Source organism: Pan paniscus, chromosome 6 (assembly GCF_029289425.2).
Source record: "Pan paniscus chromosome 6, NHGRI_mPanPan1-v2.0_pri, whole genome shotgun sequence".
NCBI lineage: Eukaryota > Metazoa > Chordata > Mammalia > Primates > Hominidae > Pan > Pan paniscus.
The window spans coordinates 186025406-186044986 of NC_073255.2; the positions used below are offsets into that span (position 1 = coordinate 186025406).

At 43.8% G+C, this 19581-nt stretch overlaps 1 protein-coding gene across 2 annotated transcripts in view; it reads right to left on the minus strand.

Annotated features, from left to right (window-relative positions):
* ZNF777 (zinc finger protein 777) overlaps positions 1-19581 on the minus strand; it is a 29442-nt gene that overhangs the window by 5572 nt on the left and 4289 nt on the right. For both annotated transcript variants that reach the window (XM_034965183.2, XM_034965182.4), the window contains exons 2-4: positions 18128-18988; positions 17047-17173; positions 13943-14056 (exon numbers count right to left, since the gene is read on the minus strand). In XM_034965183.2, the coding sequence (XP_034821074.2) occupies positions 13943-14056; positions 17047-17173; positions 18128-18973 (1087 nt within the window). In that variant the 5' untranslated portion in view covers positions 18974-18988. The remainder of the gene's footprint in view (positions 1-13942; positions 14057-17046; positions 17174-18127; positions 18989-19581) is intronic.

Here is a 19581-nt window from a genome sequence, read left to right on the forward strand (position 1 = left end):
ATTTAAAAAAAAATTCAGCATTGTCAGGGTTTATTTTTACTCTTATTTTTTCAATAGAGAAAGGTCTCACTCTGTCACCCAGGCTCGAGTGCTGTGGTGTGATCATAGCTCACTGCAGCCTTGAACTCCTGGGCTTACATGATCCTCCCATCTCAGCCTCCCAAAGTGCTGGGATGACAGGCATGAATGAGTCACTGCGCCCAGCCAGGGTTTATTTTAAAGAGATGCTCATTCCCTTTCTCAGTCAGACCAGCCAACTGGTACAGTTAACACAGTTTCTCTCTCATCTGCTCACTCACAATCAGGTCGATGAAGAAAAGGCTACCTCCTGACCACTCCCACCCTTCGGCCCCATACCCTGAGGTGTCCAAAAAACAGACTCACATTCCCAAGCACGTATGCATGTACACCATGGGCATTTGGGTTTGCTTTTAGTTAAATAGCATCCTATTACGCACTGCCCTGAAATTTGTTTCTAAACTTGCCTATAGGTCTGTAGATGAATTTCAAATGATCATTACATACATAGGTGTCATTTTACATAAATGGGATTATAACACATTTTTGGTTTTTAGTGCAGTATTTTTTTCCATCTAATCTGCCTTCCCCTTCCCTTACTTCCCATTTCACCGCTATGACTTCCCAGGTAACTCCTATAATTTACCAGGACTTTTCTCTGTGCTTATGTTGTTATTCTAAACAACACATACACATTTATGTTTTTTCTTTTTTTTTTTTGGTCACTATTGGCCTCTTCTGTGTTCCTCTACTCAAATATCTTGTAGAAATCCCTTCAAACCAATTTCTTTTTTTTTTAGACAGAGTCTCGCTCTGTTGCCCAGGCTGGAGTGCAATGGTGCGGTCTCGGTTCACTGCAAGCTCCGCCTCCCAACTTCAAGCGATTCTCCTGCCTCAGCCTCCCGAGTAGCTGGGATTACAGGCACCCGCCACCACACCCGGCTAATTTTTTGTATTTTTAGTAGAGACGGGGTTTCACCGTGTTAGCCAGGCTGGTCTTGATCTCCTGACCTCGTGATCCGCCCGCCTCAGCCTCCCAAAGTGCTGGGATTACAGGCGTGAATTTTTTGTATTTTTAGTAGCGATGGGGTTTCACTATGTTGGCCAGGCTGGTCTCGAACTCCTGGCCTCAAGTGATCTGCCCACCTCAGCCTCCCAAAGTGCTGGAATTACAGGCATGAGCCACCACACCCGGCTTCAAATCAATTTCTACAGTGCTAATACATTGTTAAAAATGCTGTATATATTCCACGGTCAGGATAATACCGTGGCTTATTCATTCTTTCCCTAACAGAAGAACATTCGCTTTTTGTTCCCAGAGTTTTGCTATGGTGAACAAATGTTTACTGCAATGACAATAGAATATGTCATGTACACACATATTCATTCATTCATCGAATGTTTACTAGCAGACACTTACTGAGCACCAACTACATGTCATGTGGTCTAACGGCTTTTGATATATCCAGTGAAAAAAACATAGACCTTACATAAGGTGGTAGACACAATAAATAAATTACTTTGTATGTTAGAAGGTGACAAGTGCTGTGAGAAAAAGAGAAAAGAAACCAGGAGATAAATGAACCAAGCAGCCTCAGTCCTGCCCTCCTGAGGCTCTTCATGCTCCTCTGCCAAATCCATTCATTCCCTTACTAAGAAATCAGACAAACTCATCAGGCTGAAAATGGGTGCTAGATGACCTAAGCTGGATTCCTTCGGATGCGCGGCACTCCTTTAATGCCTCTCTGATTCACCAACTCAACTGGTTTGGAAGTGGATGGAATATAAAGCAGCTCTAATGTTCTCATTTACCCCCCCGCCACAGCCTTAAATGAAGACCTTTGATTCCCTCAGAACTGTGGAACTCTCCCACTCTCTCCAAAGATGTCTGTGTCCTATTCTCTATTAAAAGGAAAAGAAAAAGTCATCCATACCTCCATCCCCTACTTCCTACACTGGCTCAAAGTCACCATCTTTACCTCCCTTTTCTCTCCAATCTCAGGGAAAGTAATGTCTCTCTTCCCTCCTCCTGTCACTGAACTCCTCTGCTTGTTTCCTTAGCCCTGCCCATTTCTTTCTCCCTGGAGTTTTGCTCCATTAGTTGTGTGCCTTTTCCCATCTGTCTTCAATCCTTGTCTCTGCACTAAATTGTTATGATCCCTCCACAAACATGACCACGACTCTAGCATCAGGAAAACTTCTTCCCTGACTCCACAAACTACTTAAAATATTTTGCTTGCTTACACCTTAAAATGATTTTTAAAACTATGTACTCCTTTGCACCTTTTTGAATAAATATATAAAATGCATCAGTAACTGCAAAAGATGTAATTTCTGGAGTACTGTAAATATTGATACTTTGAAATAAACTCTTCCATCACCCTTTAATGTCACCAATGGAATCTAAGAACCCCAGCAATTTTAAACCCACCATTATTCACTTAAAAATACATGAACAAATTCTTTGATAGCTGGAATTTTTATATCATTCCTTTTCACCTTGAACTTCTATTTCTATTCCCACTTTGCCCACAGAATTTTATCCTAATAGAACATATTTGTATGTTTAGAAGGCTTTTACTGATCACTTCATCTGCCACTCTGCCACAAAAATGTGTATGTAAGTTGAAAGTTTAATTTTGCTTTCATTTCTAATAACCACAGGTCTCTAAGTGTTCATTTTTTTTCTGGCTTAAGTTATCCTTAGTGATTATCACTATAGAATGATAAATAATTATCCAAGATAGAAAATAAAGAAACTTTGGGAAATGTATCTCTTATAAGGATGAATAGAAATTTTTTCCAATTAGTTTACTTATCTAGAAATCAATATTCTTATTGTAGAATGTATAGTTCAGAATCAATTTTAGTCTTTTTCATTTTTATATATGAAACCTCATTTACATTGGGAAACCTCATTTACATAAATATGTAGATGGGCTGGAAGAAGCTTTGTTATGGAACTGTCACTCAATTCTGAACTTCTGAATTATATGCCACGAAGATCACATGGTCAACATGATCATCAAAAACTGTTTCTAATGACCTATTAGCTCACAACATGATTAGGTTCTTTCAATTTTGTTAAAGGTAAAATATTGCAAACAACCTAAGCTGCAAGAGAACTTGCCATCCAGGCCCCAGAGTGACACGCTGCAGGACATGTATCTTAAAATTCTGAATGTTTTCTGTTTGGTGACCTGGGGGCTTTATGCCTCTGAGAAATGCTTTATAGTAAGATGGAGATGAGCAGGAAGTGACTGTTTTGTTTTGTTTTTTAAGAGATGAGGCCTTGCTCTGTTGCGTAGGCTGGAGTGCAGTGGTGAGATCACGGCTCACTGCAGCCTCAACCTCCTGTCTCAAACCACCTGCCGCCTCAGCCTCTAGAGTAGCTGGGACTACAGGCAAGTGCTACCATGCCCAGCTAATTTTTAAAGTTTTTGTAGAGACGAGGTCTCCCTATGTTGCCCAGGTTGGTCTCAAACACCTGGACTCAAGTGATCTTCCCATCTCGGCCTCCCACAGAGCTACGATTACAGGCATGAGCCACCATGCCCAGCAGCCTGTTTTGTTTTTTGTTTTTTGTTTTTTTTAAATAATGGGAGATGTAGATGAGAAGCCACATTTCAGGGACCACGTGCATTGTGTGCTTTTGGCTGATCAGTTGGACAAGAAGAGATGGACTAAGGACTGGAAATTGTGCCCTCAAAGCCACCTGTATTATGTCCCTCTTGGGGAGTACCCTTGTCCCCTCAAGAGCATGGGTACCTCAGCTTGAAGACTAGTGCCTTCAATACCTGGCCCTACTTCAAGACCCAACTCGGGTGTCCACCACTCCATCAAGCCTCTTCAGTGCTCTCAGCTGGACGTAGCTGTGCTCCTCCCTGAGCTCTAGGCATTCACCTGCTCCTCTTTGTGGCACATACTCTTCCTCCCTCAAAACAGGCAGTATGTACACACTTTCACCTCCCCTCCACTTGCTAAATAGCAGGGAACGCCAGCGTTTCCCACCAAAAATGTCTCCCCACCCCGAACAACTTTTCAAAGAGTATTGACAACCAAGCTGCATTTATTTATAAGCAGGAATTTGTTCTCCCATTTAAAAAATTAATCGAAGACACATACATTGTGGGAATATAGTTTATGAAAAAGGTAACATTTCAATCCAGTGGGGAAAAGTTTAAAAGGAAGGGAGACAACTGGCTTCCTGATTAGAAAGGGAAAAAAGCTACTTCACATATTTCACATCAAACTCCTGATGAACAAAAAAATTTATGTATAAATAAGAAATTCATACCCAAGTTTTACAACTTTAAGCTGAGGAACAGGCTATCTGTAACCCTATGGGACTTCAGATATTCCTTCTGGAGGATGTTTGGTTATTCGTGCCAAACATATTAAACGTGCCCAACTCTTATCAACTATAAATTTTGCTATAAATTGTTTTGAAAGGATTCTTGTAGCTTGCTGTTGCCATCATTTGGCTATAAGAAACTTATTTAATCTGTGATTGGTTTTTAATCTTTGTAATAATTTGTGTTCATAAGAACTCCTGTGAGGTGGGGAAATCCTATAAGTTGTTTTCAAATGTATTAAACCTTTGTGAAGACTGAATTTATTAGTTACTGAAAGTGATATAATGCTATATTTTTAGACATTTAGTTAAAATAAGCATTTAATTACTTAGACTTAGCAATTTTCTTTTTGTTTTCTAGGGCAAAAAATATTTTATTTTGTGTTTCAAATATTTTTATAGGTTTTTTTTGAGATGCTCACAGACCTAAGATCTGTGATCATAGTGTTTACTAAATAAAATAGCTTGAGTAAATATTTCTACACTTGATACGAAACCCAGATTGGGAGGCTGAGGCGGGTAACGTCAGGACAAACTCCTGACGTCAGGAGTTCGAGACCAGCCTGGCCATCGTGGTGAAACTTCGTCTCTACTAAAAAATACAAAAATTAGCTGGGCCTGGTGGCAGGGGCCTGTGATCCCAGCTACTCGGGAGGCTAAGGCAGGAGAATCGCTTGAACCCGGGAGGCGGAGGTTGCAGTGAGCCGAGATTGCCCCACTGCACTCCAGCTTGGGCGACAGAGTGAGACTCTGTCTCAAAATAAAAAAAAAAAGTGATAAATTTGAATACATAAAAGTTAAAAACTGCTATTACACGCGCACACACACACACACACACAATATAAAAGTAAACCACAGGCCAGGCGTGGTGGCTCACACCTGTAATCCTAGCACTTTGGGAGGCCAAGGTAGGTGGATCACCGGAGGTCAGGAGTTTGAAACCAGCCTGGCCAAAATGGTGAAACTCTGTCTCTACTAAAAATACAAAAAAATTAGCCATGCATGGTGGTGGGCACCTGTAACCCCAGCTACTCAGGAGGCTGAGGCAGGAGAATAGCCTGAACCCAGGAGGTGGAGGTTGCAGTGAGCTGAGATAGCGCCACTGCACTCCAGCCTGGGCAACGGAGTGAGACTCTGTCTAAAAAAAAAAAAAAGTAAACCACAAACTGGGAAAAGTATTCACATACATACCGTTAGACAAGAGCTAATATCCTTAATATTTTAAAAGCTTTTTACAAATCAATAATAAAAAGATGAGTAATCCAAAAGAATAACAACAAAGATTATTCACAGAGTAGTAAGACATACTAGTAATCAATAAAGGTATGAAAATATGCTCAACATCACCCTTATGGAAAGTCAAATAAAAACATCCAAATATTGTGTTTTTTCTACTTATTACTTTGGCAAATGAGAAAAAGATAAATAATACCTATTACTGGTAAGAGTGTGTAGAAACAAACATTCTCATGCTTAGAAGGGTGAAGGCATGTAAATTGGCACAAGTGATTTGAAGGGATTTGCCAGGATCTATTAAATTTTTAAGTGGGTGTATCCTTTGACCCAGAAAATCCATTTCTAAATAAATTCCAGACAAGTGCATGAAGATCTATTTATAATAATCTTTACTGAGGCGCTGAAACTTGTGAACACCCTAAATGCACATCAATGGCAGAGTATTTAAATAAATTATGAAATCAATACACAGAATACTACTGTCAGCTATGAAAAAGAACACGACAAATTTATATATTCTGACATGTAAAAATGTCAATGATATAGTATTGAAAAAAGAAACTTGCCAATACTTCTATATTGTCTGAATTTTTTACAATGATAATGTGTATATGTATTACTTATATAATTAAGGCCATGTGTATGTAATCACATGCACATAAAACTGGAATGAATAAACTGCTGACTCTTGAGAGAAAACTATAGGGGACTTTCACTCTCTCTGTACTTTTTCTTTGTGAAATTAAAAACCAGTATTGCCACATTAACTCTCTCTACCAGCTCAAAGTAAATAAATATTGGTGGACACTGACTTTCCAATCTTCGCATGGCTATACTTTCTGTTAGGTTTTTTTAATTAAAAAAAATTTTTTAAAGTTATACATGCACATAGGCTAGTGGAACATAGTTGAACAGTTCTTCAAAACTTCTTTTTTTTGAGATGGGGCTGCATCTTCCACCCCTTGGATTCAAGTGATTCTCCTGCCTTAGCCTCCTGAGTAGCCGGGATTACAGGCATGGGCCACCACACCCAGCTATATATACATATTTTGTGTACTTTTAGTAGAGATGGGGTTTTACCATGTTGGCCAGGCTAGTCTCAAACTCCTGACCTCAAGTGATCCACCTGCCTCGGCCTCCCAAACTGTTGGGATTAGAGGCGTGAGCCACCACACCCGGCCCAAAACTTATTTTTAAAAAAGTTCTTTTCCACTCCTCTGCCCCCATTTCCTGCTCCCCGAAGCAATCACTTCAATGATTCCAGCTGACTCTTTGGTCATTTACCTCCATAACTCTAAGTAACACACTTATATTGCTACTCCTTGAGTTTTCAATTTTAAGCATCATCCATTGACTTCCAAGGGATGACAGTCAGAACCATCTCCTCCGAACTGATCCTGCCAATACAGTTTTGTTGTAATTTTAGTTGGATCAATACTGGGTGTTTACCTCGCTAGATTATATCAATGTTATTTATAACTAAACTCTGTAGTATTCAGTGAGTGCCTCCTATGCCTGTAAACCTTCTTGCTTTCCCTAGATCTGACACTTATTTCTTTTGCCCAGCTTACGACTAATTATCATGAACTTAGCCCCAAACTCCCCCAACCTTACCTTGCTGTGTAACTCTCCTTTCCAAACATTCAAATATATTGGGTATTTATCCATTTCATCTACTTGAAGACAAATTTCTGGGACCTGTGGAGGTGCCCCACTCGACTGGCTGCCTCTAGGTGCACAGCTGACCTCTCGGAATGCCCCTGGGCCGTGCGCCTGGAGTGCCTCCACCTCTCTCTCAAGTTGGGGTTTGTAATGCCTCCTTCTTGGTTTACTTCCTCATTTTGGCAAAGCGCCTGCCCCAGTTTGATAAAGGATTTGTGGAGACTTGAATATCTAAAAATGTCTCAGTTTCACTCATATTTAATCGAAATAGTCTGGCTAGACATTGAATTATAAGTTGGAAAATATTTTCCTTTGGAATTTGAAAGGCACTACTCTACTGTCTTCTAGCTCCCAATGTGGTTACAAATGTCTGAGGCCATTCTAATTCTCGTTTCTTCGCATGACTCTGTTTCTCTTCCCTGGAAGCTCGTAGGATTTCCTTTGTTCTCAGTTGCTCTGAAATTCAGTGCTGAAAGTGTAGGTCTATTTTCTTCCAGTGCTCTGGGCAGCTGGCTCTTTCAATCTAGAAAATTACGGCTTTAATTGGCGGGACTTTTTCTTGAATTATTTTGTTGATAATTCCCACCTGTTTCTGCTACTCTTTTTCTGGATATTCCTATTATCTGGATGTTGGACTTCCATCCTTCAGTTTTCTTATTCTTTCCCTATTCCCTTCCATCCTTTATTTTTATTTTTTTCCCTATTTTCTTTTCTTTTAGCTTTATTTTCTGGGATGTGTGCTTATCCTCCAACACTGCTCCTGAGTCTCTAATTTGTACTATTACATTTTTTATTTCCAAGAGTTCCTTTCTATTCCTTTTTTAAAAAACAAGCATTACACTTTTGTGTCATGAATGCATTCACTTATTTGATTTAAGGATTTTACATGTAAGTATTCATATATACATTTTTCCCTCTCTGCATGGTCTCTGTTCCTCTAAATATATTTTTTCTGATTTCTTTACTTGTCTCTGTACACCACAGACTTTTCCCAAATGTCTTCTCGTTCTTGGTTGTCCACGGAGACTTAAAAGGGGACACTCAAGAGAACAGGGAGCTGAGTGCATTTGGGTGGGGCTTGCTAACTATGGGACTCTGTTTGGCCCATAGGGTGCTTTGGCCAAGTCATTTTACTCAGAAACCTCTTGGGCTGGTCCCAAAAGTCTCCAGATAAGCCTCTTCCAATATCCTTCCCAATGGGTTTAATTCTGGGTGTTGGCAACATTTTGGGAGTCGAGTTAGGGAAGAAGGCTGGAGATCTCAATATCTGCATGTCAAGTCTCCTTCTTCCCCTGTTTTCAGTATGGTGCCCCACCCTCAACTGTGCCTGGTGCCCATGTCCAGAGAGCCTCCTTTGCACCCTCTCCAGAGAATAAGCCTGTCACATATCAGGGCTAGGGAGAGGCAGATGCCTGCAGTAGGGACTGAGGGAGGCAATGGGAGCTGAGGGGAGCGTTAGGCGGTCTCTTTAAAAGATGTTCAGCCAGCTGTCTGTGTTTAGCCTCACTTCATTCCTATTTCCAGGGATCCCTAGAGTCTCTGGTACTATTAACTCTTGAGCCCCAAGCAGGTGTGGGGGTGCAAATTGGGTTTCTTCTCAGTTTTCCCCAGTACCAATTTCAGATTCAGCTCACCACATCTATCCACCTGCTTCAGGGCTGAAAAACTTCGTTGCTATTTCTCCTTTCTTTTTAAAAGTTTCTTCACTCTTGTTTTAGAAGGATTTGGGAGGCCGGGTGTGGTGGCCTGTAATCCAAGCACTTTGGGAGTCCAAGGCGGGCAGATTACCTGAGGTTGGGAGTTCGAGACCAGCCTGACCAACATGGATAAACCCCATCTCTACTAAAATACATAATTAGCCAGGTGTGGTGGCACATGCCTGAAACCCCAGCTACTGGGGAGGCTGAGGCGGGAAAATCACTTGTATCCTGGAGGCGGAGGTTGCAGTGAGCCAAGATCGCGCCATTGCACTCCGGCCTGGCAACAAGAGCGAAACTCCATCTCAAAAAAAAAAAAGGAAGGATTTGGGAAGGTGGGAATGAATACATGTTCAATCTGCCCTGCTCAACTCAATCTTTCATTGTGTACTGTTTTAAAAAATATATTTTTACTGAATAAGAAGTAATATATGCTCACATCAGAACATTTTAAAAAACATAGAGAAATATGGCTTTGGTATGTTTCCATCCAGTTTTTTTTAATCTACTTTTGCTTACATCATTGACCTCACTATAGTTACATTTCCCACTTCTACATCCTTAATCCTCCTATCAACTGGATCATTCCCATTAACATTTCAAACAAGCTTTAGCGATCCCCATCTTAGGCAAACAAGAATCCCCCCAACTGTCCCATATTTCCACTCCCCCACAGCTACACTTCTTGAAATGACTGTCAGCACCTGCCATCTCTACTTCCTCGCCTCCCACCTGCTCCTCACCCACTGACTATCAGGCTGCCACCTCCACTAAGGTACCAACGTTTGTCTTCCTAAGGTCACTGATGATTTTTAGCTTGCAATCCAATGGACACTTTTTAGTCTTCCTGTTCCTAAACCACACAGCAGAATACAACACGGTTGGGCATACTCTCTCCTTCTGGAAACATTCTTCTCTAGAAATACCCAACAAGGCAGTATCCTAATTTTCCTGCTACCTTTCTGGCCACTCTTTCCGTTTCCTTTGATTCCTCTGGCTCCTTCTTTTTCCAAATCCTACAACAGTGGTTTTCCACCCTGGCTGCAGATGAAAATCACCTTGGAAGCTAAAAAATACTAACATCTGGGCCCCATCATGAACAACATATTCCAAATCCCCGAATCTGCCCCAAAAGCCAGGGTTCTGCAGGGCATGGCTTGTGTTCTCCTCTCTTCCCCCTCTACAGACTGAGCAACCTAATCTAACTCTGCTGCCGACACCCAAATGTCCAAATGTGCCAAGGCCAGATGTCTCTAGCTCAGACCTCAGTTCTGAACTCCAGACTCCTTTATTCAGCTGCTTTCTCAACACCTGCTCTTTGATGTCTCACAGGGATCTCAAACCTAATGTGTTCAAAACGGAATTCTCAGTGTTTCTCCAAATCTGAACCTTACATTACCCTCCCTCTACTCTTACTTAAGCCAGAGGCCTGGGGGCCATCCTTAGCACCTCCCCAGCCCTCCTATTCAACACCCACCAATCCCTAAGTCCTTCCTAGTCCACTGCCAGAATATATCTTGACAACAGCCACTTCTCTCTCAGGGCGATGCCAAGGTTTCCTACCTGGAAGGCAGAAAGAACCTGCAAGTAGTCTCCTAGCTTCCAGACCATCCCCCCTGCAGTGAGTTCTCTACGGAGCAACCAGAGCCCTACTTAGTCTTCAGGTTTCCACTAGAAATTCCACGTCCTCCAAGAGGCCTTTCTGACTTCCCAAACTCAAGGGCACCTTCCTGTCGTGTGTCTCGCAGCCCTGGATGCTCTGCGTCTCAGCTTTGTCACAGCTGGTGCCCGTGCTTTCATCTGTGGGGGGTGTTTTGGTTGTTAATGTCAGTCGCTCCACAGGAGTTAAGTCTGAGGGCAAGGGCCTCAGGGTTAATATAGTTCTTGACACAGTACCTGCTACCAAGGAGATCTGATGAACTAAATAAACATATGAGTGAAACTTATGGTTTCAAAACTCTTCATAAATGTGATTTTAGTGTGTAATAGTCTATCATACTGTGATTTGTATTTGTACATCTTAATCTATATTTTGGATTCTTTTTCCTGCTAGACTCTCAGGAAGTAAATTATTAGGTCAAATGTAAGAACATTTAAAATATTTAAAATATACTTAAAAATAAGCCAGGTGCAGTGGTTCATGCCTTTAATCCCAACACTTTGGGAGGCTGAGGCAGGAGGATCACTTGAGATTAGGAGTTCATGAGCAGCCTGACCAACACGGTGAAACCTCATCTCTACTAAAGAAAAGTACAAAAATTAGCTGGTCGTGGTGGCACACACCTGTAATCCCAGCTACTCAGGAGGCTGAGGCAAGAGAATTGCTTGAACCAGGAGGTGGGAGGTTGCAGTGAGCAGAGATCACGCCACTGCACTCCAGCCTGGGCAACAAAGTGAGGCTCCATCTCAAAAACAAAACAAAACTATATATATATATATATATAACTATATATAGTTATACATACGTATATATGTATATATGTATAACTATATATAGTTATATATATGTATGTATATAGTTATACATATAGTTATATAGTTATAGTTATATAGTTATATATATATAGTTATATATATAACTATATATATATAGTAAAGAATACATATATATTTTCAGACTAGAAAGCATCAAATTGCTTTCTTGAGAGACTGAAATGATGAACCCTCTGAGTGGCAATGTCTGAGCACACAGATTTCAGCCATGCCTTCTGGTTCGCTTTACTCTTTGCCAATTTGCTAGGTGAAGATGGTGCCTGGCTTCTCTGGCCTCCATGGCCACCCTTCCAGGGCTGTGAATGAATGGGAGCCCCTGTTCTGAGTATTTGGAGGGTTGACATCTGAATCATCTTTGCATCTCTTTGCCCTTGGGAAGCCAACCATTAAATGATAGTTTATTGAATGAATTTACTTAGCCAATTCATAAAATTGTCATGTTTGGTATATTTGGAATTATGAGAAGTCTCAATTTTCTGGACTTTTACCCCTTTGTCTCATACTTTTGGTCTGGCCCATGGCTGGATTTGCTGCCATTCTGCAAAAGGAGAAGGCGCTTGGATGGACAGGTTACCACTGGAGTGCTACGGCTCTGATACCTGCAGTTTTGTAGAACCAGCCTGCAATGGCGAGGCCGGGGCCTTTGGTTTAGCACAGAGGTGCGAGTGTGCGGCCCACTCTGAGGGGCAGCGGTACCTATGTCCTCCCCTGTCCTCCCACTGCAGACTCCCAGGGCCTGGAGATGGTGACTGGAACAAATGACACATTTCAGCCACACAAGGAGGCCTCCGTGAGGCCGCTTCTTCCAGCAGAAGCTCCTGTGGATGTGCATGTGTCAGAACAAACCCAGCCCAGGACTGAATGGATTTGGGTTATTTGCTTTTCAATTCTGGCCCCATTCTGTGGGAGGCCATCTGTGATGAGGCAGGGAAAAGCAGACAGAGAAAGGGGATCCATGCTCTTGCATCCAGCCCTTCCAAGAAAATTCTATGAGAGCAGCACCTGAACCGCAAGGCCCCGTTGGGACAGCAGACTGTATTTTAGGATTTTAACCACAAATCATCTCTCCTGACTTCTCATTCTCTGCCTCGCAACACTTCTTTCTCATTTCTTCCACCTAGAATCTATTTCTACTTGACCTTTGCTTTTGGATGTGGCCACTCAAACCTTTAAGGTTCAGACTGATTTTCCTCAACCAAAAGTTCACCCTGCCATGTGCCACACTGTCACCAATCCCTCATCCTCATCAATTTTTAAATTCCTCTTTTCTGTCTGCCAGAATGAACTCAGGATTAGCCCCTCTCCTCGAGTTAAATTTTAGGCAAATCCATAGAAAGTGACACCACTGGATTTCTCTGGGACATGCCAGCACTTGTATTTTTACAGGGTTCTGTCTCTCCCAGAAGTCACCTTCCCACTCAGTACATGGGGCCAACATTACTCCCATGTTCCTAGAACATCTGCTTGGAGCCAGTTGATAGGTCCCCAAATCAACGACATTAGTTCCTAACAAGACCTGGCTGTTGGCCCCAAACAGAGTTCTCCAGGTGGATCATCCTCTTTCAGCAGACATGATCGCCAGTAACTCTCAGCTATGTTCACACGCCACACCTGCCCACAAAGGACAAGGATCAGCTTCTGCTGATGACCATCAAGATAAGTGATGCAAGTCCAAGGGCAGTTCCAAAGCAGGGGCTTCAGAGAGCAACCATGCACCACAAGAGCGCCTGCAGTGTGAGTGTGTGAGCCACTGACCCAGCTGCTGTGAATGGGGCGACCTCCAGGCACACCAACAGCGGCTGGTGCATACTGAGCCACTGCTATGTGCCAATCACTGTGCCAGGCCCTACAGTTAGATATTAGTGCCAGTTCTATTTTATAGATGAGGAAACTGAGACTCTGAAAAGATCAAGCAACTGAAATCCCACCCCCAGTAAGCAGAAAAACTATACTCAGATACAGTCAGCCTCACACCAGAGTGTGCACATGAGCCACACGGCCTCTGGTCAGTCTCGCTGGGTGCATATCTGCTGACTCCACCTACATGCTGTCCTGCTGAAGCTGTGCATGTAGGATGTTTCTGGTAAACTCCATGCCTGCCCCTTATCCCTCCACTGACCACCTGCAGGACTCAGGGATGTGGCCCTTTTCTCGGAAGTTCCAGGAATTTTAAGCACTAATGACTACTTGACAAGGGACTGCCTTTCTTTGAGTTTCTTGCTTTATTTCCTACAGAGAGTGAGGTGACACTTGGTCATGTCAAAAAATTCCTGAGACAGTGAACCCAACGGCATTCCTATTAATCAACAAGTTGGGCCACTGGTGATCATGGCACTCCAAAGCAGGTCCTGGCACCTGCGGGCCTCCTTCCTGCTAACATATCCTGGCAGGGCCTACCTTGGATTGTGCTGCCTCATGCTGGGGCTTCCTGAGTACTGAAAGATCTAGAATGCAGAGCTGCAGATCACCCTTAGCCACTCACCAGCACTGGGATCTGTCGGCGTTTCGCCCTCCTCAGAGTCTTCCTGCTCCTGCATGGTGGGCCGCTCCCCGCGCTCCATCTGTGACATGAGGTCTGGTTTGGAAATTGCATAGTCTAGGCAGAAGAAAGGGAAAAAAAATATGCTCTGGGATGAGGTTGCACTGGATGTTGTTAAGGTATCATCTGTGGGCACGTGATTCCAGGAGCAGCTCCTCGACTGGAGACCACAACGGAAAACCACCAAGTCTCCCCCTCTTTTCCCAAGAGCCCCCTGTGGGTGTGGGGGTGTGGGTGTGTGTGTGTGGCGGGGGGTAGAGGGATCATGTTGCTCAGAGGTAGTCAAAACCTGCCCAGGTTTTCATGATAAAGGCAGAAGATATTTGAAATTTGGTAAGGTAAAAAACTAATCCTGGCCGGGTGCAGTGGCTCACACCTGTAATCCCAGCACATTGGGAGGCTGAGGCAGACGCATCACCTGAGGTCAGGAGTTCGGGACCAGCCTGGTCAACATGGTGAAACCCCATGTCTACTAAAAATGCAAAAAATTAGCCAGGCGTGGTGGCGGATGCCTGTAATCCCAGCTACTCGGGAGGCTGAGGCAGGAGAATCACTTGAACCTGGGAGGCAGAGGTTGCAGTGAGCCAAGATCGCACACTGCACTCCAGCCTGGGCAACAAGAGTGAAACTCCGTCTCAAAAAAAAGAAAAAAACAAAAAACTAATCCTGATAAAAATCTAAAAGCCATAAAATATCGATAGATTTTCTTACATAAAATGAGTTTGCAGTTCTTTGGAAATAAAGTTAAAAGATGAAGAAACTTGGAGGAAATATTATACATATATATACATGTTTGACATATGGCAAAGGGTTAATATCCATAGTTATATATAAAGAACTTCTATAACTAGTAAAATTGCAAAGCTATAAATAGGTAATTCATAGAAGAAATATGAATGGCCAATAAATATATAAAAAGATGCACAAGTTCACCGGGCGCAGTGGCTCACGCCTGTAATCCCAGCACTTTGGGAGGCCGAGGCGGGCGGATCACAAGGTCAGGAGATCGAGACCATCCTGGCTAACATGGTGAAACCCCGTCTCTACTAAAAATACAAAAAATTAGCTGGGCACGGTGGTGGGCACCTGTAGTCCCAGCTACTCGGGAGGCTGAGGCAGGAGAATAGTGTGAACCCAGGAGGCGGAGCTTGCAGTGAGCCGAGATTGCGCCACTGCACTCTAGCTTGGGCAACAGAGCGAGACTCCGTCTCAAAAACAAAGAAACAAACAAACAAAAAAAGATGCACAAGTTCACTAATCATCAAAGAATACATATTTAAATAAATGAAGTAGGCTGGGCGTGTGGCTCACGCCTGTAATCCCAGCACTTTGGGAGGCCGAGGTGGCTGGATCACAAGGTCAGGAAATCAAGACCATCCTGGCTGACACGGTGAAACCCTGTCTCTACTAAAAATACAAAAAAAAATTAGCCAGGAGCAGTGGAAGGTGCCTGTAGTCCCAGCTACTCGGGAGGCTGAGGTAGGAGAATGGCATGAACCTGGGAGGCGGAGCTTGCAGTGAGCCCAGATCGTGCCACTGCACTCCAGCCTGGGCAACAGAGCGAGACTCTGTCTCAAAAAAAAAAAAAAAAAATTAAATAAATAAATAAGGTATCATTTTTCACCTATAAAAAAGGCTAATATTTAAAATAGAAGAACATCAGCTCAGGCCAGGGTATGAAGTGGCATTTTCACACACCCTTGCAGAAATATCAACTGGCTCAGCCTTCTGGAGGGCACCAGGCAGTAGCCATAAAACTATAAATGTGCATCCTGTTTACTTGGCAATCCCACTTCTTAGTATCTGTCCTACTGTAACACACAGAAGTGCACAAATACACAGAAATGTTTATCATAACACTTTGTAACCGTCAACCTACTCTTCAGCAACAGCAGACAGGTCAAAAGCCCTAATGGTTCACGTGGAACACTGCACTGTCTTTCCAAGGAGTCCTACGTGTGCTGACATGGAACACTCTCTATCCCCCTACATTAGGCAAAATAAGTAAACGGGCCCCTCTGTGCAAACCCCAAACTGCATGTGCCTCAGTGCATGTATCATGCTTATATCTGCACATGCAAAAAAAGATGAGAGAGAACACAGGCCAAAGTGTTCATGGTGGTTACCTCTGGGGAGTGGTACTGGTGAATGGGTGGTGGTTGCTCTTAATTATATAAATCATTTAAATTGTTGAATTTTCACAATTAAAAAACACAATCAAAAAAAGAAAAAAGAATTTTAAAAGGAAGGGAATGTATCCTATGGAAAGGTATGTATAAAATTATCAATTCTAGCTGGAATCAAAGTTTCTATGTGACAACACATTTAAATGTTTAAGATAACGTTTTTTGTATATACCCAAAAAGTTCTCCATATCAGAGAAACAGATATATATACACACACACATATATATGTAAGTAAAGTATATTTTTCCAGGTTTTCATCCTTAAATATTCTTAATTAAAATCACAAGAATCTACAGACTTCGGGGTAAGGCAGATCTCCATGAAATAAGCATTTAACCTCCCTGATCACAGCCTCAGTGTTCAGGCACCTGAATCATCAAACAGGAGTGTGAACACCTGTCTTAGCCTCCCCAACATCTTGGCTGTGCAGGTCCAAGGAGATGATACTTGTACAGCACCTCAAATGTGGCTGGTACACGGGAGACACTCAGCACACTTTCCTTTCATTCTTTTTTCCTTCCTTAATAATAGTTTGCTGGACAAACTAATTTATTTAAAAAGGGGTCCCCATGGGGAAAAATATGATGACGGAGAGACCACTGATGTCTAGGTCTTTCTCCTCCTCCTTGCCCCAGCAGCTTCTCTGAGAGTGGGGTCTCAATTTACAAGCCATTCTGGCCTGGGCCGCACTGATGAGTGTGGGTATATGAGGGCGTTTGCTTTAACTTGTTGTGATCTCTACAACTCTGTTCTCCTTGCTTGCAACTATTGGCTCTGCTGGGGTTCAGAACTCCCTAAGTTTATGAATGCACCTTGAGCTGGCGTCCAGGCAGCCCCCAGCGAGCGAAGGCTTCTCCTTACCCATGGAAACCAGGGACTCGTAGTTGCCCCTCATCACGTTCTTGTAGAGCTCCTTCTGCCACTCAGACAGGTTTCCCCACTCCTGCTCCGAGAAGTGCACAGCAACATCATCAAATGTGACAGGGACCTGAAACCACACAACAACTCGGCTCAGACCCGCTGGAAGGCAGTGACAGGCCCACGGCTGGCCAATCCCAAGGCCCAAACTCCTGGCTCTGGGCCTTCACCTAGGACTTTTCTAGAAGTCTGGCCACTGTCCTGGCCCCAAAGAGTGAGGGACCTGTCTTGTCGGATCCTTTTCCTCCCCTTCAGGATATAATTCTTGCAGCTCTAAAGCATGGTCTGTGGACCAGCAGCAATGGTGCTACCAGGTAACTTGCTAGAAATTCGGACTCTCCAACCCCACCTTAGACCTACTAAATAGCTTCTGCATTCAGTAAGATCCCGGGGAGATCCATGTGCACAGTAACATTTGAGACATACCGGGCTAGAGAACAGAGTCTGTTTTCTCCCTACATATGGCTGTGAAAGGGGGCAGCAGCACTGAAGAAGAGAAAGCAAGCCAGTCCACGCTCAAGCTCTTTCAGAACCTTCTGGAAAATAATATGGAAACCTAACTTCTCTAGCTTTTGAAAGGAAACATCTTGAAATCAGTTTTCCTGGCACTAACATGGCTTATAAGTGAACTCATAAAAATGTGGAGCGGGACAGATCCTTGTGATGTTTAACCCAAGCTCCTTCCTCTGCTGCAACTGTGAAGCTAATGCACCCTCAGTGACTGATGGTAAAGCCTCTCCACGGCTCTCATCGGCCTTCGCTTTGCCTTCGTAGTCTCTCACACCATGGACAGCTCTGCTGAACACCCTTCCAAACTGACAATCCCCAATCCCAGGGGCATTTCTGTACTAGCCTATACTCTCATCAACAGGAGAAATCATTTGATTTTGGCATGTCCTAGCAACTGGGATCACTGTATTTTTTCCTTTATCAACCACCCCTTTCTTTCATATTACACTACATTCCTAAACCACACTCCAATTCAGATCACTTCCTTGGGAAGCCCCAGTTGGGATGTGCTTACCTTGGGAACTTCTCCATTGCTGCCGGGGGGTAGCCGCAGGATCCAGAAATTTCTGTTTTTCAGCAGGTTCTCCATGTTCTCCAGCCGCCTCTGCAGCAGCCCATACTCCTGCAGCAGGGTCCCCAACACGACCCACTTGCTCTCCAGATGGTTCGCGAACTCCACGGCTGTCTTCTCGCAGTCGGCTATCTTCTTTTCATTTGTCCCCGTCCTGCCTTCCAGGGTCAGTAGCCTCATGGCCTGGGCCTCCAGCTTCCTCTCCACTGCTTGGACGGCAGCCCACACAGCCAAGCGGGTGATCTCTGCCGTGGGGAGCGGCTGTTCCTTCTGGACTGCAGAAGAGATCTGGAAAGGGGTGTCCTTTTGGGAAACCGGGCTCTGGAGCAGCGGGTCCATGTCAGTCTCGGGAACTGTTGGGGAAAGGGTCAGGGGGTCTTTCTCAGGAGCTTCAGGGGAGTGAACGGGGGCTTCCTGGTGGTGGGGGGAGTGGGAGAGAAGGGAGACTTCTTGTTCAGCAGCAGCTGGGGGTGGATACTGGGTCCCTTCCTGGGAAGCCAGGGGGCCCTGGAGAGAAGTCTCTTGCTCAGAAGCGGCAGAACACAGGAGTGAGGGTCCCTTCTGGAGCACATGTGGCATCCGGCCAGAAGTCTCTTGCTTGGGAGCACTGGAAGTTTGGGGCAGGGAGCCTTGACGGGGAATGGTGGGAGACAAAGAAGGAATTTCTTTGGGAGGAAGAATGCGGGATTGGAACAGAGTTTCTCGGGGGAGTCCAGCCGGGGCCTGACGTAAGGTTTCTTCTTGTGGAACACTGGGGAACGACAGAGGTGATGAGCGTTGGTTCTCCATGTCCAGCTGCTGAACCTGTGTTCATGGAAGAAAGGAAGAGGATTGAAGGCCACAGTCTCCAGCTAGCAAAATAAATCCCAAAGACAAGTATACACATAAAAAGTGCTTCCGTTTGGTAGCAATAATATGTGCCCCTCATATGTGAATCTCTTCTAGAGACCACAGCACCAATTTAGACATCAATTATAACACTATTATGAACCGCAAATGAAACATGATTATGCTACCTTTTGTTTCTTACAGAGCCATCTCCTTTTTCACAACATACATTGCACGGGTACCTTACGAACAGCAGTGTGGGAGAGCGGAAGGGTGCTGGACTCCTGTTAGAGCTTTTGGCCCTGTCTACACCTATTGCCACCTGTGTCACTCTGGATTGGTCGTTTGACCTCTCTGTTCTTAGTGTCCTGTGTCCTCATCCGTAAAACGAGGATAATAATATCTGACACACACACTACCTCCCTGAGTTGTTGAAGCACTGAACATAAAACTTTGAGAAACAAAAGAGCAGAATTTTGTAAAAGCCAAGCACTTACTATCCCACATCTCCCAGCAGGGGTGGGGGTCTCACCAGCAGGGGCCAGAACTGTTAATGTTCTTAACTGGAA